The 22,660-nt window shown below is 48.4% G+C and overlaps 1 protein-coding gene across 7 annotated transcripts in view; it reads left to right on the forward strand.

Annotated features, from left to right (window-relative positions):
* Window positions 1-22,660, forward strand: part of METTL24 (methyltransferase like 24) — a 122,707-nt gene that overhangs the window by 20,169 nt on the left and 79,878 nt on the right. For all 7 annotated transcript variants that reach the window (XM_089333821.1, XM_089333817.1, XM_089333819.1 and 4 more), the window contains one exon: window positions 21,543-21,641. In XM_089333821.1, the coding sequence (XP_089189947.1) occupies window positions 21,543-21,641 (99 nt within the window). Of the gene's footprint in view, window positions 1-21,542; window positions 21,642-22,660 lie in introns of those variants that run through there.

Consider the following 22,660-nt stretch of genomic DNA (forward strand, 5'->3'; position numbering starts at 1 on the left):
CAGCTTCCTCCTAGTGTGTACCTGGAGAGGCAGAAACTTATGGCTCAAGTAGTTGGATCCCTGCCACTTACGTGGGAAACCTGGATTGAGGCATTTGGGAAGTGAACCAGCGGATGGGAGCTCTGTTTGTCTATCCACCTGTCTGTCTTTCTCTGCCTCTCAAATAAATAGATAACTTAAAAAATGCCCAGAAGCCCATGGAATGAGTGATAGGTACAAAAAAATGATATGATTTGCTTTGCTCGGATAAAGATAAGTGAACTGTGAGAGATCCCTGGGACCCCCGGTCTGCCACTACTCACTGATGGGCTGGCTCAGCAAAAATGGGAAACCCATGTGCTTGCATCTCTTGGTAACAGCTTGCGTGGTCTCTCAGAAATGTTCACGTGGCTTCTGGTGAACTTCATGGTCCTCACTCTGACAGTTCCCCAGTCCTGGCAGGTGCATTGCAGAAGCAGTCACACGTGGCCCTGTGTTGCAGACTTAGGAGCCCTCAGGTGGCCACGTGAGGACCCTAAGCTGCCATGGCTGTGAGCTTGCTTGCCAGCTTCCCATAGCATTAGCTCCAGGAGCTTGTCCAAAGACGTGGCCAAGCACCTGTCTGCCCACTGCGTCTCTTAGATGAGTGAGCTCTTGTCTCACTGAGGACATCAGTGACCTTGACTCTTCCTTCTTGCCTTCATTCTCACCAGAATGACCCTTGTCACCTCACTCATGACTTGTGTGATGATGTGTAGGGACAGTCCTATATAGCTTAGAGGACATTTGTGTTCAAGGGAACAGCAGTTATAGCAATGCCTGGCATGTAGACAGCTCTTCCCAGCCTACAAAGGCTTGCCCTGTTGTTATGCCAAGTGGATTTTTAAAAATTATTTTTATTTATTTGAGAGACAGAGAGTGAGACAGACAGAGAACACATGAGCTCCCATCTGCTGGTTCACACCCCAAAGCCTGCAACAGCTGGGGCTGGGCCAGGCTGAAATAGGGAGCCTGGAACTCAACCCTGTGTGGGTGGCAGGAACCCAATCACTTGAACCACCACCAGTGCCCCACAGGGTCTGCAATGGCAGAATGCGGATGTCAGGTCCCTGAGCACTGGTCCTCCGACATGGTACGGGTATTCCGACTGGCAGATTAACTATTTGGCCAAACACTGCATCCACGTGGCTCTTGGGACAGCCTTAGGTGCCAGTGGGTGTTATTTCCATTCCCCCGAGAGGGAATCTGGTTCAGCCACTGGTTCAAGTTAAATTGAGATTATAACCCAGGTCAGCTGAGGTCAGATTTCGGCTTGTATCTATTCTATACTATGACCACCTCAATACTGACATCTGGGTTTCAGAAAAATATGTAGATGACTATTGATTTTAGGTTTGATACCAAGGCTTCTTAGATATTTTCCAAATCAGCAAATACATATTAAAGCTCGGTTTTAGCTATTTTTGTCTGGTTGGAATTTCAAGTATGCCTTACGTCGGCTTAAAACCAAATTTGAACTGATTATATAATTATGAGAGGGAATGTTCTTTTGAATAGTGAATATTCATTTTGCACAGAAATAGTAAAAAGTGGCTTATTTAACTAATGCATACTTAGAGGACCCTCAATCAGAGCAGACAGCTACATCAGTTTTGAAACTGAAATGCTGGAATTTATTTGGGTACCCTGGATACAGAGGGTTGTTTTGGAAAATCTGAATGCCTCGGCCTTATTCCTGGACAGGGAATGTTCTTATTTATAAAAACCAAACCACCAGCACAGAAAAGAGCCTGTTTAACACATGCAACATTGTGTCTTTTGTTATGGTGAGGTGTTGAGACAAGAATCAAGACCAGAAGTGTACTGTCTAGATGTATAGTTTGTCAGTTTTTTTTTAATTGTTTTAATCATATAGATAAGGTGTGACGTTGATAATCAAAATAAAGACGTGTGTATCTGGTGAAATCATTATCTCCATAAGAAAAACAGAAAGTGTTCTTAAGGATTATTTCTTTTTAAATGTTTAATGATAAAACCTTACAGGAATGGGACAAATAGGGTAAGGGAAATTGGAAATTTAATTTTCTATGTCTTTTATCTGAGGAATTCTTCGGTGAGAGTTATTTTTGAAACTGAAACTTTTCAGTTTAAAAATAGAAGTGAAGAAATAGGAACAGATTGGAGTCTGCAGGAAAAGACGGTAGCGAGGGAAACAGGACTACTGCGGGCAGGCTCCGAGCCGGGCGCCCCTGTGCCGCTGCCCCGTGGGAAGCCTCGGGGGCTGTGTCGGTGCCCAGGCGTGAGGTTGCTGCTGAGGTCGGCGCGGTGGGTACAGAGTTTGATGAGAACAACTTTAGGGAAACTATAGATGGCTTCCAGGATTCTGCACATCATGCTCTCACACATTCACTGCTGATCTCCAAGACTTTGGGGTCCTAGATGAATTCTTTTTTTTATTGTATTTTTATTTGTTTATTTTCACTGTATTTGAAGGGGGGTAGGGGGGAGAGAGAGAGAGAGAGAGAGAGAGAGAGAGAGATCTTCCATCTTCTGGTTCACTTGACGGATGGCCACATAGCCAGGGCTGGGCCAAGCCAAAGCCAGGAGCCCGGAATTCCATCTGGGTCTGCTTTGTGGGTGGCAAGGGTCCAGGTACTTCATCATCTGCTGCTTCCCAAGGTGCACATTAGCAGGAAGCTGGATCGGTTCATCCCGACTACTCCACTTCCCATCCAGCTCCTTGCTACTGCACTTGGGAAAGCAGTAGAAGATGGCCCAAGTGCTTGGGCGCCTGCACCCACATGGGAAACCCGGAAGAAACTCCTGGCTCCTGACTTCGGATCAGCCCAGCTCTGGCTGTTGAGGCCATTTGGGGAGAGAACCAGCAGATGGAAGATCTCTCTCTCCCCGCCTCCCTCCCCGCCCCCACCCCTAGTGCACCTTGTATCTCTAACTCTGCCTTTCAAATAAGCAAATCTTTAAAAAGAGGAAGAGGAGGAGCTAGGATTGGAAACAGGCACTCTGGTATGAGATGTGGGTGTCCCAAGCAGTAACCACTGCGCTAAACTCCCACCCATGAAGCCTAAATTTTTAGTGCAGCAGAATGCAGATTCCTGTGAACAGCCACTCCCCCAAAGGGTATGAGTGGGGGGCATGAGAGCCAGGTTAAGGCAGGGCTGATTGCAGCTGGTGATTCGTTCCTGAACTTGAGCTAGTATTCACCTTTAGCTGAGCCCTGGGAGGCAGAACCTGGGGCCCCTGTTCCGCCCTTGCCTGCTCCAGCCACCTCCTTGCAGTGCCCAGACATGCAACCCTACAGATGGCCAGGTCCACTCACTGTGACTGCCATAAGCTGTACCTTTGAGAAGAACCATATTTTTCAGAATAATTTGCCAGTGGCTCCGCCCTGCTATTGATTTTTGTGTTAATCCGTTTGTAATTAAGTGTTCTGTCCTGTAACAATACTCTGTGCTAAACAAAAAATATTTAAAGGTGGAAAAGGTCATAGTTCCTTGAGAAAATATATCTAACGGCAGTTGCAAGTCATCTCTTCCACCTTGTCCGCATCCTGATTTATGCTTCAATTCCTCCAGCAACGCACCAAGATTAGCCCAGGCTCTCCCTAGGTTGATTAACAATGTTGCTCTGCCTCTAACTATGCACTTGTGTAATCTCCATTACCCTTTAATTAACGAGCTGAGCAGAAGCCTCATTTCCAGTCGCCAGTTTGCAGTAATCGGTCAGTTATATAACAAGTGATTAAAGCCATGAACAGCAAAAACAGACACGTACACAGTCATTTTAATGGAAAACATGCATGTGCATTTGTTGACCAGTCTTTTGTTGTTACATGTATGGCCCTTGGCTGGAATTCTGATATTTAATTGGCAAAACAAGATAAAACAGAAAAACAAAACATCAAAACTGGATCACCCACTCTGCCCAGTTTTGGGTTTTTCAAAGTGGAGCAAGAGTTTGACACTTGGGAAGCTGTGTGAGCTGGGCGGCAGAACACCACTAGATGTTAGGAATTTTGTTACTTTCTTTTACAGTTACTTCACTGGTACCTAAAACAACACTGTTTTAAAATAGCACATAGCCTGTTGACTTGGTTTTTATAGAAAAGAGAACTTGTTTTTTTTTCTGTGCACACATTTCGTGGGCTTACCTACATTTCACTTAAATCATTTCATTTCAGTATCATGTACAACCGATGTGAAGTGGTTTGGGAATGAACCAAATGACTGCTGGTGAATATCAACAAAACTGTCAGCAGCAGGAATGTGCAGGGAGAGAAAGCGCTGAGTGCCAATTAATCAGAGCTGGTTTTGTAGATGGCTCAGAGGGCATCTACCATAATACATATTGATGCACATAGCAACTGTGCACCCCACTGTAAAGTATGTTCTAGCTACTTTAGCTTTCCTAGGAAATAAATTCCTGCAGGAGGAATGCATTGAATTCACTTCAAGAGAATCTGCACAGCGCTGTGGACAGGAATGACAAGACCTTGACCACAGCAGTCACGACCAGTGGGTTACCTCTGAGAAGGCTTTGTGTGATCTTTGTCTCCCATACAGAGATCAGCCTTCCGTGACAAACCTCATTTTCACCTTTACCTGAACAATTACTTTTTCTACATTTAACAAAGTTCATGATAACAAATATTTATACTTTCAAGGTTACATGCTAAGAGTGTTTGCAAGTAGGAAAACAGACTTTCAATATTAGAATAGCTCCATGCTCTTAAACAGATCGAGACAAAAACCTGACTTTGTGATTCAAGGGGCATAAGTGTACAGACTTAGGCTTAAAGTTTATGGTCACGGCCGGCGCCGTGGCTCAATAGGCTAATCCTCCACCTAGCGGCGCCGGCACACCGGATTCTAGTCCTGGTCGGGGCGCCAGATTCTGTCCTGGTTGCCCCTCTTCCAGGCCAGCTCTCTGCTGTGGCCTGGGAGTGCAGTGGAGGATGGCCCAAGTGCTTGGGCCCTGCACCGCATGGGAGACCAGGAGAAGCACCTGGCTCCTGCCTTTGGATCAGTGCAGTGCGCTGGCTGCAGCGCACCGGCCGCAGGGTCCATTGGAGGGTGAACCAATGGCAAAGGAAGACCTTTCTCTCTGTCTCTCTCTCTCACTGTCCACTCTGCCTGTCAAAAAATAAATAAATAAATAAAATAAAACAAATAAATAAAATTTATGGTCACTAGTATGTAAATAACTTTTTTCTATGTCAAAACAAATACTAATTTAAAAAAATTATTGATTGATTGGAAAGAGTTATATATAGAGAGGGAGAGACAGAGAGAGAGAGAGAAAGCAAGATCTTCCATCGCTTGTTCACTCCCCAGCTGGCCACAACAGCCAAAGATAGGCCAAGCTGAAGCCAAAAGCCAGGAGCTTCTTCCAGGTCTTTCATATGGGTGCAGGGGCCCAAGCACTTGGGCCATCTTCTGCTGCTTTCCTAGGCCATTAGCAGGGAGCTGGATGGGAAGTGGAGCAGCTGGGACTTGAACCGGCACCCATACAGGATGCCGACAGCTTTACTTGCTATGCCACAACACTGCCCTGTGAATGCTGATTTTTAATGGAGTGTTTTAAATTTCCAAAATGCTTTCTTGCAGTTTCTCTCAAGGTTCCTAAACTACTTGTCATCTCTGGTTTTTATTTTAATTTGAACAAAGGTGAATCCAAGGTTTATAATAATTTATTTCTACCTAAAGAAATAGTATTTATATTTGGCTAGATTAAGGTATTACTATAAAGCCTAGTTAGTCAGTTTCCCCACATTCTTTCATGGTAATAACAAAAATCCTTTTCAACCCCAAGAATGTCATCATGTTTTTTCTTCCCTGGCATTTAAATCAGTGTGAAAATGTCCCTTGGAACTGTTTCTGTGGGGGACGGAAGAGAAGGAAAGCACATGATGTCTTCACCAGGCTGTAGTCTGGGTAGGAAACCAAGACTGACACACTTGAAACAGATGACAGCAAGCATCTGAGTAGGGATCAAACGAGAAGTAAACACAGGAATGGTTGAAGCACCTGCTTTGCAGTCTAGTGCACACAGTAGAGGCCTGAGGAATTAGGGGAGCTGAGGAAGAACCCGACACTAACACTGAACCCTGACAATGAGAGGAGTTTGAGCTGACTGGTGAATAAGGGAGACCGTTCAAGGCGGGAAGAAAACAGCCTGCACAGTATGCCAGGGCAGGATGTGCTCAGCCACCAGGCTGGGGTGGACGTTTAGCCTAATGGTTAAGACACCAGTTAGGCTCCCACATTGGAGTGCCTGGGTTCAACACCCCAACCCACTTCTGGACTCCAGCTTCCTGCTAATGCAGACACTGGGAGGCTGGAGGTGATGGCTCAAGAGGTGGGTCCCTGCTACCCACGAGGGAGACCTGGATTGAGTTCCTGGTTCCCAGCATCAGCCTGGCCCAGTCTTAGTTGTGAGCACTTTGAGGATGAGCTCCAAATGAGAGATTCCCTTTTCTATGTATCTCCCTGTGTGTCTGTTTTTCTCTCTCTCTCTCTCTCTCTCTCTCTCTCAAATAGGAAGGAAGGAAAGAAGGGAGGGAGGAAGGAAGGAAGGGAGGAAAGAAGGAAGGGAGGGAGGGAGGGAGGAAGGAAGGAAAGAAGGAAGGGAGGGAGGGAGGGAGGGAGGGAGGGAGGGAGGGAAGGAGGGAGGAAGGAAAGAAGGAAGGGAGGGAGGGAGGGAGGGAAGGAGGGAGGAAGGGAGGGAGGAAAGAAGGAAGGGAGGGAGGAAAGAAGGAAGGGAGGGAGGAAAGAAGGAAGGGAGGGAGGGAGGGAGGGAGGAAGGGAGGGAGGGAGGAAGGAAACCAGAGTAGGATTTGTTTTGTAACCAGAATTTCCTTTTGGTCTTTATCTGACTCTCACTAACTTCTCTGAGTCTTCTGTTGACACTGAATTATCTTTGGTTACTGTTCTTTTCTTTTTCTAAGACTCCCCACAATGCCAGTGGTCTGTGCTAGCCTACTATTCAGGGTCGGGTGGTGTAGCACTGTAAAGCTCTGCAGGGTTACATTCACAATAGCGACAACCATCATCTACTGGGTGCTTTGCGGTGCTTGATCGGTCAGCACAGGCTGGGGGTGGGTCGGCTGCAAGAACAAACATCCATGTAAGAGTCTGGATGTGAAATTTCAGTGGATTAAAATGATGGACTTTTGTTTTCCTCTTGTGCTGCATGTCCAGTGTGGGTTGTCATGTGGGAGTGAGAGGCACGGTCTCAGCTGTGGTCATCATTCAGGGACTCGGGCTGACCCCTGCTTATTCATGTACCATTGCCATCTGTCGTAAGACTTGAGTCCTGCCCGCCACACAGCCTAATCCTCCTGTTTAACTCAGGACATCTTCAGAGCTACGGGTGAGTTTTTAAATGTGTCCTACATGTGGTAGCTAAATTTGTTAGTTCAAGACAGTCACTGTGGTTTTTCCCTGGGAATCCCTTCTAAGTGGCTATGAGGTGTGTCATGCCCTCATGGTCAGGAAAACTGGGTGTGGGGAAGGTGAGACCCTGAGACCTGAGAAGGAGGCAGCATGGTGTAGAACAGCAAGCATGGGCCAGAAGCCCCAGTCCCATCCCTGTCCCCGCCCACTGTATGGCTCCTGTATGCCGCGTCGTCTCTCTGAACTCTTTTCTTCCACTGTGATGTAAGGGGTTGCTCTAGCTTATCCTTACAGCCTCTTTCTTTTTTTTCTCAATTTTTTCAAAAAAGATCTATTTTATTTATTTGAAAGGCAGTGTTGAGAGAGAGAGAGGTTTTCCATTTGTTGATTCACCCCTCAAATGGCTGCAACAGCCCAGGCTGGGCTAGACTGAAGCTAGGATCTAGGGACCTGAATTCCATCCAGGTCTCCCACATGGGTGGTAGGGACCCAAGTACTTGGGCCATCTTCCGCTGCTTTCCCAGGCACATTAGCAGGGAGCTGGATCAGAAGTGGAGCATCTGGGATCTGAACCAGCACCCATATGAGATGCCACCATTGTAGGCAGCAGCTTAACCCACTATACCATGACGCTGGCCCTACAGCCTCTTTCAATACAGTGGTTCCTACAGGTATGAAACAAGTAAGATTTAAAATGATCCCAAAGGGAAAAGGAAATCAAGCTGGAGGCATCATAATACCTGACTTCAAAGTACACTACAAATTATTGTATTTAAAACAAAATGGAATTGGTCTACAAACAGGCATGTAGATCAGTGGAACAGAATAGAGGACCCAGAATTAATCCACATATATACACCAGCTAATTTTTTTTTTACAAAGATGTTAAGAACATACACTGGAGAAAGGATAGTCTTTGAATAAATGGTGCTGGCAAAACTGGACGTTTATATGTGGAAGAATGAAATTAGATCCCTGCCTCTCACCATACACACAAAAAATCAACTCACAATAGATCAAAGATCTAAATGTTGAGAACGGAAACTATCAAATTGTTGGAAGAAAATATAGAGGAAACACTTCAAGACATTGGTGTAGGTGATGACTTCTTGGATAAGATTCTCAAAGCACAGGCAACAAAACAAAACTAGACAAAGGGGATTACGTCAAACCCAGAAGCTTCTGCAGAGCAGAGGCAACAATCAATGGAGTGAGAGACATCTGGAAGATTAGCAGAAAAAATTTTCAAGCTACTTATCCAACAGAGGATTAATACCCAGAATATATCAGCAACTCAAAAAGCTTCAATAATAATTGAAAAAAAATCCAGTTTAGAAATGGCAAAGGACCTCAGTAGACAGTTCTCAAAAAAAGAAATGCAAATGGCCAACAGCTATATAAAACATGCTCAGTATCACTAGCCATGAGAGAAATGCAGATCAAAACCACAATGAAGTATTACCTTATCCTGTCAGAATGGCTAATGTCCAAGATATGGAAAGCAACAGGTGTGGATGTGGAGAAGGAGGAACTCGTATACTTTGTTGGTGGGAATGTAAATTAGAAGAATGTGGAGATTTCTTTAAAAACTAGACATAGACTTTCCAGCGATCTCACTACTGGGTGTATCCCCGAAATACATGAACTCATTGTATCAAAGAGACACTTGTACCACCATGCTTATAGCAGCACTGTCCACCGTAGCCAAAATATGGAATCAACCAAGATGTCCATCATCAGATGGTTGGATAAACAAAATGTGGTAAATAGACACAATGGAATGCTATTCACTAGAAAAGGAATGCAATTTTGTCATGTGCAGCAAAATGGATGCGACTGGAAGACATGATGTTGAGGGAAATAAGCCCGACTCAAAAACACAAATACTGGCATGCTCTCCCTTACATGTGGGAGCTAAAAACACATAGACAAACAAAGAAAAAAATCTGAACACAGAATGTTGATTACCAGAGGCTGGGAGGGATAAAAAGAATTTGGATTTAAAAAATTGGGGAACTGGATGTGGTTCGTCTCGTGATGACCATACAAATTTGTGACGTTGATAGAGAAGTGGGGTGGGAGTGTGTGGAAGCTCACTGTATCACTGTCTCATAATTTTTGTTTTGTAAATGTAAAGCTATTCTAAAATGTTACAAAGCACCCCCCACCCCCACATACACACACAAGGTTAGGGCTTGTTTTCATCTTCTGTAGCCATGTCTTGGTGGTGGTTTTTTAGGCTCTTCCTTGTGGACGGGGAAGTTTGTTCTTCTTTGACGCGAGGGCTGTCTGCTCTTTCCATATCCACGCAGACCGGAAGTACTTCTTCGTAGGTTTTCTCCGTGACTCCTGTCTGAGGTGGGCGAGGGGACTGGGCAAGGTCGGTGCTGTTTGGCCACTTCCCTTCTCTCCTTGCGACTCTCAGTCCCGATCCTCCAAGAAGTCTTTGTCCAGAGACCTGCACAGCTGCAAACCCGATCCTAACTGACTCCCAGAAAGGCCTGCTGCCCTCAGCAATTCCTCACGTTCCTGGAAAGGGCACTTAGTGATAACGACAGCCGTCTTCCCTTCCGCTCAGGGTTGAGGCTTAAGTGCTTCTGGTTCCAGAGGAGCCCAGCCTGCTTTAGCTGGGAGCTTCCCACAGATGAAAAAGAAACATTTATTGGGCTTCTTCCAGCTTGTCAGGCACTGTAACTTACAGTGCATTCAGACTGAACAACCTTCTATAAATACACAATCATGCAAAAAAAAAGTCCCGGAGCCCGAGGCTTATCTGTATCACCCAGGAAGGATTTACTGAGGTCGTCACATACATACCACTATCCAAAGGCAGAGAGCGGCCGTATGGACAATATGCAACGTGGGCAGTATGAAAATGACCAACGAGTTAATCGGCTATGAGCATAGGCCTGCTTAAAACCAAAACAGACACCCCCCCCACACACACACACACATGGTCATGGGCCAGCCATGACATAGACGTCGTGGAACCTGACTGGGGTCCCTGTCTCCATCTGAGACCTACTGCTGGGAGTGGAGCTCCTTGTATCTCGCTTGCTCATGTCCTTTCTCAAAGGAGGTTGTTCCAACACTTTGCTTCCCATCAGGGGCTGTGCCCCGCGTGCTGCCATCCCGGTGTCAGCCGCTGGGGACGCTGTGGGCTGCCGCTGCTTGCTGTTCCACCACCGGCGGCCTTGCTGCCACTATCCCTTTCACCCTGCGTTTGCATCACCGATTGCTTAGAGTCTAGAACTGAAACACTTGCCCTGGTTGGAGTGAGATTTGCGGACTGGCGTGCGCTGAGAGCCACAGAGAGGCCCTAAGAGCCCCAGTGCCCTCCCTCCCCGCCAAGGGAACCTGTGGGGAGATGAGACGGCCGGCCGCACAGGTGTTGATGGAGAGCACCTGCTTTCCTCTCCATTGCTCTCTGCCCGCTCCCCTTCTCCATCAGCTTTGGAAGCTACTGGAAGTTGGCTCAGAGGGGTGCCGCGGGCCTTCCGCGCAGGGGCGTGAGGAGGTTTGCGGGGACGCTGACTGGCGGCCGCGTTCCGACTGCTGTGAGGCAGCCATCAACTCAGAGCGGATTGCTGTTGATGCAGAGTCTCTCAAAGTCCAGACAGTCTGTATAGTTTGAATAGGGTGTTCATACATGTGCGGGAGTGTGAGAGAGAGAGAGAGAGAGAGAGTGAGAGAGCGAGCGAGCGAGCTGAAAAATCAGGCTCATGCTTTTCTGCATTCCTGCTTGCTTACCTGGGCGGACATTCCTGAACAGGCTAGCTTTCCTAAGACAAGCACGGCTCCCTGCTCCTGTCCCGGCCGACGCGTGACTGCAGGGGAATGCCGGATTTGACGTGTAAGTCCCCACTCAGCATGCAGACACTGTCTAGTTTCTACATCATGAAAACAAACGCAAATCGCTGACTTTCGCTGGAGCTGCTCCAGGTATTTGGCTTGCCTTTTGACTGCCTCTGATAAAACCTGAAGATCTATGAGGTTTTATCCTCTTAGCCGCTCCTCTGTTGTGTTTCTCTCGCGCGCAGATTTGAGCCTTTTTAACACACACAGAAAATGTGGTAAACTTAAAGATGTCAGCTGAAGAACAAAGCCCAGCTTCTCTTTCCACCAACTTACCAGGATAATTTAGGAAATAAATCTGGAGCCGAGTGTTTACTCTTCTTCCCCTCCCCCCCGCTCCCGCCTTCCTAAAAGTTATCAGGGTCTGCTTGAATTAAGAGTACATTTTTTTCTTGTCAGAGTTGATTTGATTTCTGGTTCCCCTGCCTCCCAGCCCACACTCTGGGAAAATGGTGCAGAGGCGGCAGATTGATGGGGAAGGCATTCAAGATGCTGCTCTGGACTTAGGTTGCAGCATGCAAGCTGTCTGCCGGAGACATTTAGCAGACGCACTCGGAGACGTGGGGCTGGGCCTCCACGGCTAGGGGACCTGGGGGGAGAGCCCCTGTGGGACAGGCTGTTTCCGCCTTCTCCTACCCAGCACTGTGACCCCAGGGCATGGCCGAATCTGTCTCAAATTAACAGGGATGCAGCTTCGGTTGTTACTGCCGTCTTTGGTTTTCAGCAGCTTGTTATAATGTGTCTGGCATGGAATTCTTTGAATCTTTCTCTCAGGAGTTTGCTGGGCTTCTTAAATCTTTGGGTTTATGCCTTTGATCAAACTTGGGATTTTTCAGCCATTATTTCTTTAAATATTTTCCCCTGCATTGCATTCTTTCTCCTCCCACTCTGGGATATGGTGACATGAATGTTAGACCGCTTGGTACTGTGGCACAGGTCCCTGAGACTCTTTTCATGTTTTTTTTTTTTTTTTCCTCTAAATCATGTTTTTCTGTCATTCCCATTGTGTATTTGCAATTGATTTGTCTTCAAGTTCACTGGTTCGCTTCATGTTCATTCTGCTGTTGAGTCCATCCTCTGGGATTTTTATATTAGTTATTATATTTTTCTGTTCTAGAATTCCTATTTGACGCTTTATACCTTCCATTTCTTTGCTGAGATTTTTTCTTTCCATTGGTTTGAAAAGTGTATGTCTTTACTGCATGGAGTATTTTTATAATATTTAGTCTTTGTCAAAACATTTCAACATCTGTGTCATGCCTGCATTAGCAACTGTTGATTGTACTTTTCTCCTACCCATTGCAATTTTCCTGATCTTTCACAGGCTTACTAGTTTTTGTATTATTTCCTGGACATTTTGAATATGATAAGACTCTGAATTTTTTTTTAAAGATTTATTTATTTTATTTGAAAGTCAGAGTTACACACAGAGAGAGGTCTTTCATCCTATGGTTCACTCCCCAGATGGCTGCAACGGCTGGAGCTGCACTGATCTGAAGCCAGGAGCCAGGAGCTTCATCCAGGTCTCCCATGCGGGTGCAGGGGCCCAAGCACTTGGGCCATCTTCTACTGCTTTCCCAGGCTACAGCAGAGAGCTGGACTGGAAGAAGAGTAGCTGGGACTCGAACTGGCGCCCATATGGGATGCCGGCGCTTCAGGCCAGGGCATTAACCCGCTGTGCCACAGCACCGGCCCTAAGACTCTGAATTTTTTAAACTAGTATGGATAATGTTGATATAGAGAGGTCTTCAAAAAGTTCATGGAAATGTATATTATGTAAAAACTAGGTATGGATTTCAAAAAAAATGTTTGCACTAAATAAAATTATCTTTTATCCCTCCCACAAACTTTCTGAAGTACCTTTACATTTATTACAACAGGTACTTGACCTGGTTGGGTTCAAGTATCAAGTTCCAACCTGCCTTCTGTGAATTGTGATTTCTTTTTAAAAATAATTGTTGTTTATTATTTACTCATTTATTTAATATTTTGAGCGAGAATGAACAAGCTTGTTCCCATTCACCCCATCAAAAATGTGTACAACAGGCATTGTAGTATAGCAGATAAAGCTGCCGCCTGTGACACAGGTGTTCCGGCTGCCCCGTTTCCAATCCGACCCTCTACTAAAGGCCTGGGAAAAGCAGTGGAAGATGACCCAGGTGGTCGGGCCCCAACCACCCTTCTGCCTGGCCCAGCTCTTTGTAGCCATCTGAGAAGTGAACACGCGAATGGGAGATCTCTCTCTCTCTCTCTCTCTCTCTTTCTCTTTCTCCCTCTCTTTCCATGACTCTTTCAAATAAATAAATAAATCTTTTTTAAAAAATGTCTGCAGCAGCCAGCTTGAAGCCAGGACCTGGGAACTCCATCCTGGTGTCCACGTACAGGGACCCAAGTACTTGAGCCATCGCTGCGGTCTCCCAGAGTGCACATTAGCAGGAAATGGTAATGGGGAGCAGATTCAGGACTCAAACCCAGGATCTCTGATACCCAAATGCCCACCCACTTGTGGCTTCCATGTCATCGCTGTTTTCATAGCCTTCGTTGTCCGTTTCAGATCTGTCCCATATGCATGCCCCCTGGTGGCCATTCAGTGTCTTTGCCTTACTAACCAGCACCGACCAGGTCCAAGCACGTGCAGTTCTGGGGTGAGCCCAGGACTTCGGGGTGCCTTCCTAAGCTGCTGCTTCTCCCCGTCTGCCCATTGCTCTCCAGTTCCCGGGGGCTCCTGAAACCTCTAGCTGGAAAGTCCGGGCTCTTGCTACCCTTGCACTGCTTGCGCTTCCTGGAACCACGCTTGAGGCCGAGGCCAAGCTGCGGGAAGAGAGAGACAATGGCCGACGGGCTTCAGCTGACCCTCCTGAGGGCACAGACTGCAGGGGAAGCTTCCTTTTCCTCTGAGTTTTAGGAGCCTTTGGGGCCCCACTGTGGTCCCTTCCATCTCAGTAGGAATACATGGAGGCCAGAGTTGAGAAAAGCAAAAGGGGGCAGAGGGTGGAAATGGGATTCCCTCCTGACCCTGAGCTCTCTGTAGGGGCCGATGCCCTGAATGGGGCCCGGGGTATACCAGAAGGACAAACCACGGTGACCTCGCGGCAGGTGCTGTGATGCTTCGAATTCTGGTCTTCCCCAACGTGCCTGATGCGGTTACTTTCCAGATTCCTTAGATGACTGCGTTGTGTCCGGGTTCAGTTGCTGCATTCACTGGGAAACATGGCTGGGACTGCTCTTGACCATGTGACCCAGAACTGAAACCAAGACACTCAACCCTCCCCCCCCGCCTCACCCCTACCTACCACTGCTCCTTTTTTTAAAGGAAAATTTTCTCTGCGGTGCCTGATTTTTAACCATCACCAGAAAATGTTCAACTGAGCCCTGCTCTTTTTGAAGCAAGGCTGAATCTGAGAAACAGGTCGATGACATGAGACCGCAGAGGGGAAGGTGTGGGAGCTGCACCCACCACCCCCAGCCCTCCAGCCCCTGGCCACGCTAAGGGAAGGGCCGAAAAGCATCAGCGCCTCAGGGCGGGCCAGCCCCTAAGGGCTGAGGTTCCCTAACTCTGGCTGTGGCTGGACTCAGGTTTGCTCTCCGCAGCTCCCACAGCCTGCCTTCTCCTCCTAAGGAGAGATAAACAATTCCCTCCAGCCACTGGTTGCTGCCCAACAACAGATGCTGTTAATTAGTGCAGAATTACAGCAATATCGCTAAATAAATCTATTTGACTTGTTTGGGGCTTGTTTCTTCCAGAAAGCATCAACACATCCTCACACGCCCTGCGCCTTGTTTAGGGGAGGCTCAGGGCCTTGTTCTGTCCCACAGGCACAGCCCGGTGCTGGGCCTCCACTGTCCCAGCTGTCTTAGCAGACCGTTGCTGGTTCTGAAAGCCTGCAGGGGCTCAGCAGTGGTGGCTGCGCGCACCTGGGAGTGCCGGGGTTTTGTCACTCCATCAAGTGACCGTCATGAGACAGCAACTGATCATTCACTCACCTACCAAACGGCATCATCTCCCAAGAAACTGCAGCGTTGAGATGCAGGGAACTGGACCGTTAGAAGCTTTTTTTGGACTTGTGGTGTAATTAGTGTTTCTGACAAAAAAGGTATAAAAATGCTTGTTCAAGATCTGAAGGCAGGAACCAGTGTTGTGGTGCAGTGGGTTAAGCCGCTGCCTGGGACGCCAGCATCACATTTGAGTGCCGGTTCAACTCCTGGCTGCTCCACTTCTAATCCAGCTCCCGGCTGATGCACCTGGGAAAGCAGCAGAAGATGGCTCAAGAATTTGGGCACCTGCCACCCACATGGGGCACCCAGATGAGCTTCCGGGATCTTGGCTTTGGCCTGGCCCAACCATGGCCATTTGGGCAGTGAACCAGAGGATGAAAGATCTCTCTCTCTCTCTTTCTCTCTCTCTCTCTGTAACTCTGCCTCTCAAATCAAAGTTTTCTTTCTTTAAACAATCTGATGGAAGCACACCGTTCTTAGTTGGACAATTTCTTCCTGGGCTGCGTGAGGTCATTTCTGGGTGTGAGGAAACAACCTGTGAGGAAGGGAGCTGTTATTCCAAATTGCAAAACAGAGTCAGGTTTTGCACAAGGCAGAATCGATAGCTTTCTTTTCTAGGTCATGAAGGGGCTTTTTTCTTTTTCTTTTTCTTTTTCTTTTTTTTTTTTTTTGTCATGCTGCTATTGTTGCTTTGGGCTTATGATCTTCCATTATGATATTTCTACAAAGGATCTTCAAAAAGTACAAGGAAAATATTTGTTATGCAAACCTACGTATGGATTGCAAAATTTTTTTACACCAAAATTAACATGTCTTTTAATTCTGTTTTCCCAGGATTTTTTCAAGTACTTAGGTATTTTATGCATAAGTGTAGGTTGGTTGGAAATGGAATATTTTTATAGATTGATTTAATTTTGCATTATCTTTCAGGGGTAAAAGCTAGGAATTCAACTTCATGGCTTAAGAGAATCATTTTCTTTTTTTCAAAAAGCAAAATGTAATGCTGAGATCAGAAATGATAAAAATACCCAGCAGCCTCATGGTTGTGCACGTTGCAGTCTTTCTGACTCAGATGCATGATCTCTATGCAATGAATAACTCAGTGTTTACCTTTTGGGAAGTAAAACCTCAGACTGCTACAAAATCACCACCAAACAGGACTCAGGTGTGCATAAAATCTTCTGCCGTCCTTACTCTCAACGTTTGGAAATGTTTTTTCCTATGTAATAAAGACACTGGCTTCTCATTAAAAACCAATGCACTTTTAAAAAAAAAGGTTTTGGGACTTTTTTAAAGATTTATTTATTTACTTGAAAGTCAGAGTTACACACACAGAGAGAAGGAGAGGCAGAGAGAGAGAGAGAGGTCTTCCATCTGCTGGTTCACTCGCCAGTTGGCTGCAATGGCCAAAGCCGCTCAAATTCGAAGCCAGGAGCCAGGAGCTTCTTCCAGGTCTCCCACGTGGGTGCAGGGGCCCAAGGACTTGGGCCATCTTCTGCTTTCCCAGACCATAGCAGGGAGCTGGATTTGAAGAGGAGCAGCTGGGACTCGAACTGGCGCCCATATGGGATGCCGGCACTGCAGGCGGTGGCCTTACTGGCCCCCCAATGCACTTTTCAATGCATATTTCCCAGAGAAGGTGCTGGAGAGGCCTTAACAAAATAGTAAGTGGCTCCTTGCTTTCCTTAGAAATTCAGGACCTGGGTCAGCATTATGGCATAGCAGGCTATCATGTCAGAACACCATTTTGAGTCCTGGCTGCTGCCTTTGGATTCAGCTCCTTGCACCTGGAAAAGCAGGTGCTTGGGCCCCTGCACTCACATGAGAGACCCGAAAGAAGCTCCTGGCTCCTGGCTTCTCTCTGTCACTCTGCCTTTCAAATCCATAAATTAAAAATATTTAACAACAATCACAAAATCCCCCACTACTACCTTGAGAATTACTTGTTAGGTGTGTGTGGGGGTGAGGTGGGAGGTGTTGGGGGAGGCTCCTTTGTGTGACTGCCTTGGTGGTTTAGGGAGCAGGACCTTGGATTTCAAAGGAACAGAGGGGCTCCCGGCCCCACAGGGGCTCAGGAACAGGCCTCTGTGAGCACTCGCTGCGGTGCCCCACCTGACATTTCAACTCAGGCCTGGTGAGGACAGACAGAAAGACAGATCCAACATAGCAGTCCTTCCAACCACCTTCTGCTACCCCTCTGAAGACAAAATTAGGAATCCACATTCCCACCTGCTGCGAGCTAAGGGGGTGAATTGTTACAGCCACTTGATGTTCAAAGTGCTTGGGTAATTGTTTGGGATAGAATCATAATAATAAAAATTTTTTAATGGAAAACATTTTGGCCCTTTTCTTTTAAATCTGCCATTGGTGTTTGAAGGTACTCAGAATTCTATGTGTGGGAATTTGGGAAGGACACGTGTTGATGTGTGCACGAGAGAGTTAAGACGAATGATAATTGAAAGAGATGATAGAAGCTAGTGGTTTCCATGGGGAAATAATCACGAACTGCTGTCAGACCGATTCCAATAAGAACATTGCTTTATGTGAAATGTTTTTTAAACAGCTCAGCCAAAGCATTAAGCCAGAGCACTTCTGGGGCCAGCTCTCTGCAGTACGTTTCTATCATCTGCACCTGAGCCGCCTCAGCTGCCACCCTTCCCTGTGCTTGGCTGCGTGCGGTCAACCTGCAGCTGGAAGCGGGAACTCTCCGATTGCAGGAAGGGAGATCCTAAGGCAGTTCTGTCGTTTCGCCACGTGGATTCACAGTGAGGGGCCTGTGACATCGCTTCTGTGTGTGAGCCCGTGTCAAATGCTGGTACTCTGGGTAAGGTGTCTCTAATGATGCTAGAAAGACCCTCATGTGCTCCGGGGCCTGAGCCATGGACGTAGTTTCTCATCACCTGCACTTGTGCTTTCTGGCATTTCTTTCAGAGCAATACTCATGGGCTGCATCTTTGTACCCCATTAGCCTTTCCATCAGAGCCCCTACACACTTCATGACACTTATTGGTGGGCATAGCTAAGTCCTATTTTAAATTGCAGCGCAGAGCCTGGCCTGCAGCACAAAAGCCCACCGAGTGAAAGAACGACTCCTTGGTCAAGTCTCGCTGCCCTTTCCTAGGAAGGCTGCACAGAGACCTTCCCTTTGCTGGTCAGCTCTGATCTCCACCCTGCTCCACCTGCTCTGCATGCGCCAACCACCACCTTTCTCTCCCCTGTCTTCCCTTTGGGTGGGGCCAGCAGGAGGCACGAGATTGGTGGGTGGAACAGGTAGGATGGCGTATTGCTAGAATTGGCTGTATTCTTCTCTTTTTTAAAAGATTTATTTGAAAGGCAGTTACAAGGGTGGAAGGAAAGAGAGACAGAAAGAAAGGCATACACACACATATGTGTGTGTGTGTGTATATATATATATATATAGAGAGAGAGAGAGAGAGAGAGAATCTTTCATCTGCTGATTCACTCCCCATATGGCTGCAATGACCAGAGCTGGGCTAGGGTGAAAGCTAGGACCCTGGAAATCTATCCAGGTCTCTCGTGTGGGTTATAGGGGCCCAAGTACTTGGGCCATCTTCTGCTGCTTTTCCCAGGTGCATTAGCAGGGAGCTAGTTTGGAAGTGGAGCATCTGAGATTCCAAAAGGCCTCATCTGGGGTGCCGCTTTGCAGGAAGTGGTTTAGCCCGCTGTGCCACAGTGGCAGGCCCCGCGTGTTGTTCTGTTGAAGCTCTCTCCATGTCCCTTGCCCAGCGCCTGGGCGGGCTCCTTGGTGTTACCAGCCACAGGTATTGCGCTGGTTCTTACTGGTGTCTTGAAACCCTGCCCCTATCTTTGTCAACTTTGTGGCATTCTCTCCAATTAGCAGTTTGAAGGAGCCCACTGAATCCTGCTGGGACCTGACTTATATTTTCCCAAGTCACTCAGTTGACAAAGTAGTTGGTTATCTAGAAACCACAATTTGTCCCTCTTGCGTTGTTCCAAGTAGACACTCTGCTAGGCCAACCATTTAGAATCATCTGGAGCAGGGGTCAGCAAACTACAGCTCTCAGGCCAAGTGCAGCCCCGCCCCCTGTGGCTGCAAATGAAGCTTTATTGGAACACAGCCATGCCTCTTTGCTTGCTTGCTGTCTGTGGCTACTTTGAGCCACAACAGGAGGTGAGGTATTGCAACAGAATCCCAGAGGCCTGCAGGGCCTAAAATAGTCCCTATTTGACCCAGGGTAGGATAAACTTGGCTGATGCTTGATTTAGAAGAAAGCCAAAAGGTGAACTTCATTGTTTTCATAGGAGTCTTGTGGGCCAACTGCTGGGGGCCCTTTGTGGGTGGCCCATGGCAATTCAGGGGGGATTCTGAACCCCAGGTTGCCGCACCGACTGCTGGGGTACCCTGGCAGTGTCTCCTACTGCTCACCTAGTAAGCCAGCAAAACCAGGAGGCGTGTGTGCTAACGTGCTTATTCCTTGTGATTGCAAAATGAAAGGCTTTTCTGAAAAGAATGACTCTCTGGGTTGTGTTGGGATTTCTGCATCTATCTGTCTCCCCCACCCGACTCCGCGAGACCCTCTTGGGAGAGTCTGGGCCTGGCAGAGTGAGCTGACGCTCAGCAAATATTGTTGGACCTGGTCATCATCAAAGTCTCCTTCAGAGAAGGAGAAAGGGAACCAGGGGGTGGAACGCATTCACCGGGAGATGTATTGGAGTTTTCTGGCTCTCTGAGTAGGATACGCTTGGCTGATGCTTGGTTTAGAAGGAAACCAGAACTTTTGCAAGTCTCTGCCTGCCTGGCCTTCACAGAGCGAGAGCAGCTATGAAAAAAGGCTGCTCTCCCCCAGAAGAGGATCTTTCGGGCACACTGGCTGCATCATCCGTGGAGCCCAGTGTGAAGTGAAGGATGGTGTCGGCAGGGCTGTCAGCCAAGTGCCGCCCCTCCCGGGCTGCACAGGCGGTGCACCCAGGATGCCTCATGGGTTCCTGAGAAAAGGCCGAGTGTGGAGAGTCGGGGCGTGCCCTCTCAGTCTGGAGGGGCTGCAAGGATGCTTGGGCCGTGGGCCCTGGGACTCTGCACTCCATCACTCCGCAGCATCGCCACTGAGCTCACTGAGCTCAGCCCAGAGCTGCTCCTCTTCCCCGTGCCCAGACGCTGGCTTCTCACCGACTCTCCTGTGTGGCTCCTGCCCCTCCTTGATTGCAGTTTAAGCCACTCCATCTGGGGCCATAAACCACCTGTGTACCACAGCCTGTTTCGCTGCTTCTCTCCGGGGTGGCAGCCGGGTCCTGCCACAGCACCTGACTGGAGGACAATGTGTCCCCAAGAATGGTCCCTAGCTTGCCCCCAGAAGCCTCTCTTGCCCCTTCCTCGCCACAAAAAGGGCTTGAGGTCCTGACCTAAGCACTTTGCTGTGACACCTGCAGACTTTCCTGAAACAAGACATTCACCTGCTGGCTGCTGGAGCTTCTCCCTGCCTCCTGGCCCAGCCCTACCTGCGTGCTGAGCCCTTCCCATCCCTCAAAATCCCCATGAACGACCTGGGGGCCTCTGGGTGCTGACAGTCACAGGTGGGGGGCTCTGAGCTCCAGCAAGGACTTCCTGACCTGTGCACCCTTTTTGCCTGGGGGCCGGGGGGGGTTCCCAACCCTCCCTCCTCCACCTGTCCCTGCTGCAAAAGGGGGCTTAACTCAAGGGAGTGCCTCGGGTCCCCTGCTGGAGGGTGGGGACCACCCCACACGATGGGCTCTGGTGGTAAGGGCTCTGGGGTCCTCACCCCCGCTGCACTGTCCCAGCTGTGAAGTCATCAGGGCCCATGGCCCTGTGCCAAGGAAACTGTCCAGGTTCCAAGTGCCCCTGCCCCACAAAGAGGCCACTGTGGCACCATGGTGCTGCAAAGGACACCCCTTGGCCTTGGAGACACAGATGTCTGAAGTCCTGAGCTCTGGGCACTGTAGTAAATGAGCAAGTTTTTATTCTGTATAGGGAAGAGCATCACACAACAGAAAACTGCAATTAAGCACGAGCCCGGGGGGTGGGGCAAGTGGAGGTTGCCTTTGATCAGAAACCTCCATCAGGCCCCAAGGCCATGGCAATCCTCTGCTTCCTGGGGAGCTGGCCATTCTCAGGTCTCATTTGTCTCCCTGTGATTGACAAGGCCCAGATGCCAGCAGGTGCATCTGAGCTTGCTGTGCCTCTGTGCATACCTGCTTGGTCTGCTGCTGGCTAAGGCAGCCTCGCCCCCCTCGGCTCCTCTTCCCACCCGGCCAAGCCCCTGGTTCCTCACCACCACCTGTGTGTTCTCTTGTCTCCCACAGGGTCCCCGATGGCACATAGAGCTGCAGCCTTGGGCAGGCCCTGCTCGGTCCCTGGATGAAGAAGCCTTGAGGTTCCTGAGCTATATCAGCACCACACAGGTTGTGTTTTGGGCCCAAGTGGGTTTGGTGGTCTTGTGAGAGCTACTGGTTGGCCCTGTGAAAGCAGGATTTGTCCAAGGGGCAGGGGAGTGGTTCTCAGCCGCTCCTGCTGGGACGTGCAAGGGACATGGTTTCCCAGGCGTTGTTGCTTCATCGACCCACTCTCTCGGAGGCACGAAGTCACCTTGCTTTCGCTCAGGTGTCTGCTGCCTTGCACGAGTCTCATCAGTCTGAGATGTTCTGATGATTCATCTCAAAGTGTTTTAAAAGATCCACTTTACAAAATTGCTTTGGAAACCTTTGAATGCAGCAGATCTGTCCCCGTGAGCAGGTGGTCGAGTGTGTCACCAAACAGAGCTGTCACGCAGAGGCCCGGGCCCCAGTGTGGACCTGGAGGATTTGGCCTCTTCATGGTTTGGCTGCAGTTGTGAGGTAGCCAGGGATGTGCCAGGCAGTGGAGCACGGGAGCCTGGGTGGGCGTGGGAGGGTGGGGGTGGAGAGTTAATGAACCCAAAGGCGCGCTGTCTCTTCAATGCACTTCACATCATTACTGAGCCCTGGCTTTTATTAGTGACTTAACCCACTGTGGCAGCTCCTGCCCAGCTCCTGGCTGAGACCATGCCCTGAGCAGCCAGAGACGTCTATTAAGGCGAAACTGTGCCTCTTGACACATTACATTAATCAGGAGGTTCCCTTCTCAAGTCGCCTGATCCTGGGGAAAAGGGAAGAGGATATCAAGGCTGGGAGGGGAACTTGGCTTTGAACTGAGAGGTATTAGTAGATTAACACCTGCCTGGGAGCCGAGCAGAGGTCACATTTGAGAAACTTCCCCATGGAGCTGTCGCAGCAGCCGGGGGATGCTGGATGCTTTGGGTCTCCCTTCAGCCCCTGGCTTTTGGCACCTTCCCTTCGCCTTCCAAATCTCACTTACAGCCAAACCATACTTTTCCTTTGGTAGAGAGAAACTATTTCTAGATCTTTAGGAGGCTACGTTTAGGGTGAAAGAAAGTCCCATTTTT

This window comes from Oryctolagus cuniculus, chromosome 5, assembly GCF_051225735.1.
Source record: "Oryctolagus cuniculus isolate XC-2025 breed Fujian yellow rabbit chromosome 5, ASM5122573v1, whole genome shotgun sequence".
Classification (NCBI taxonomy): Eukaryota; Metazoa; Chordata; class Mammalia; order Lagomorpha; family Leporidae; genus Oryctolagus; species Oryctolagus cuniculus.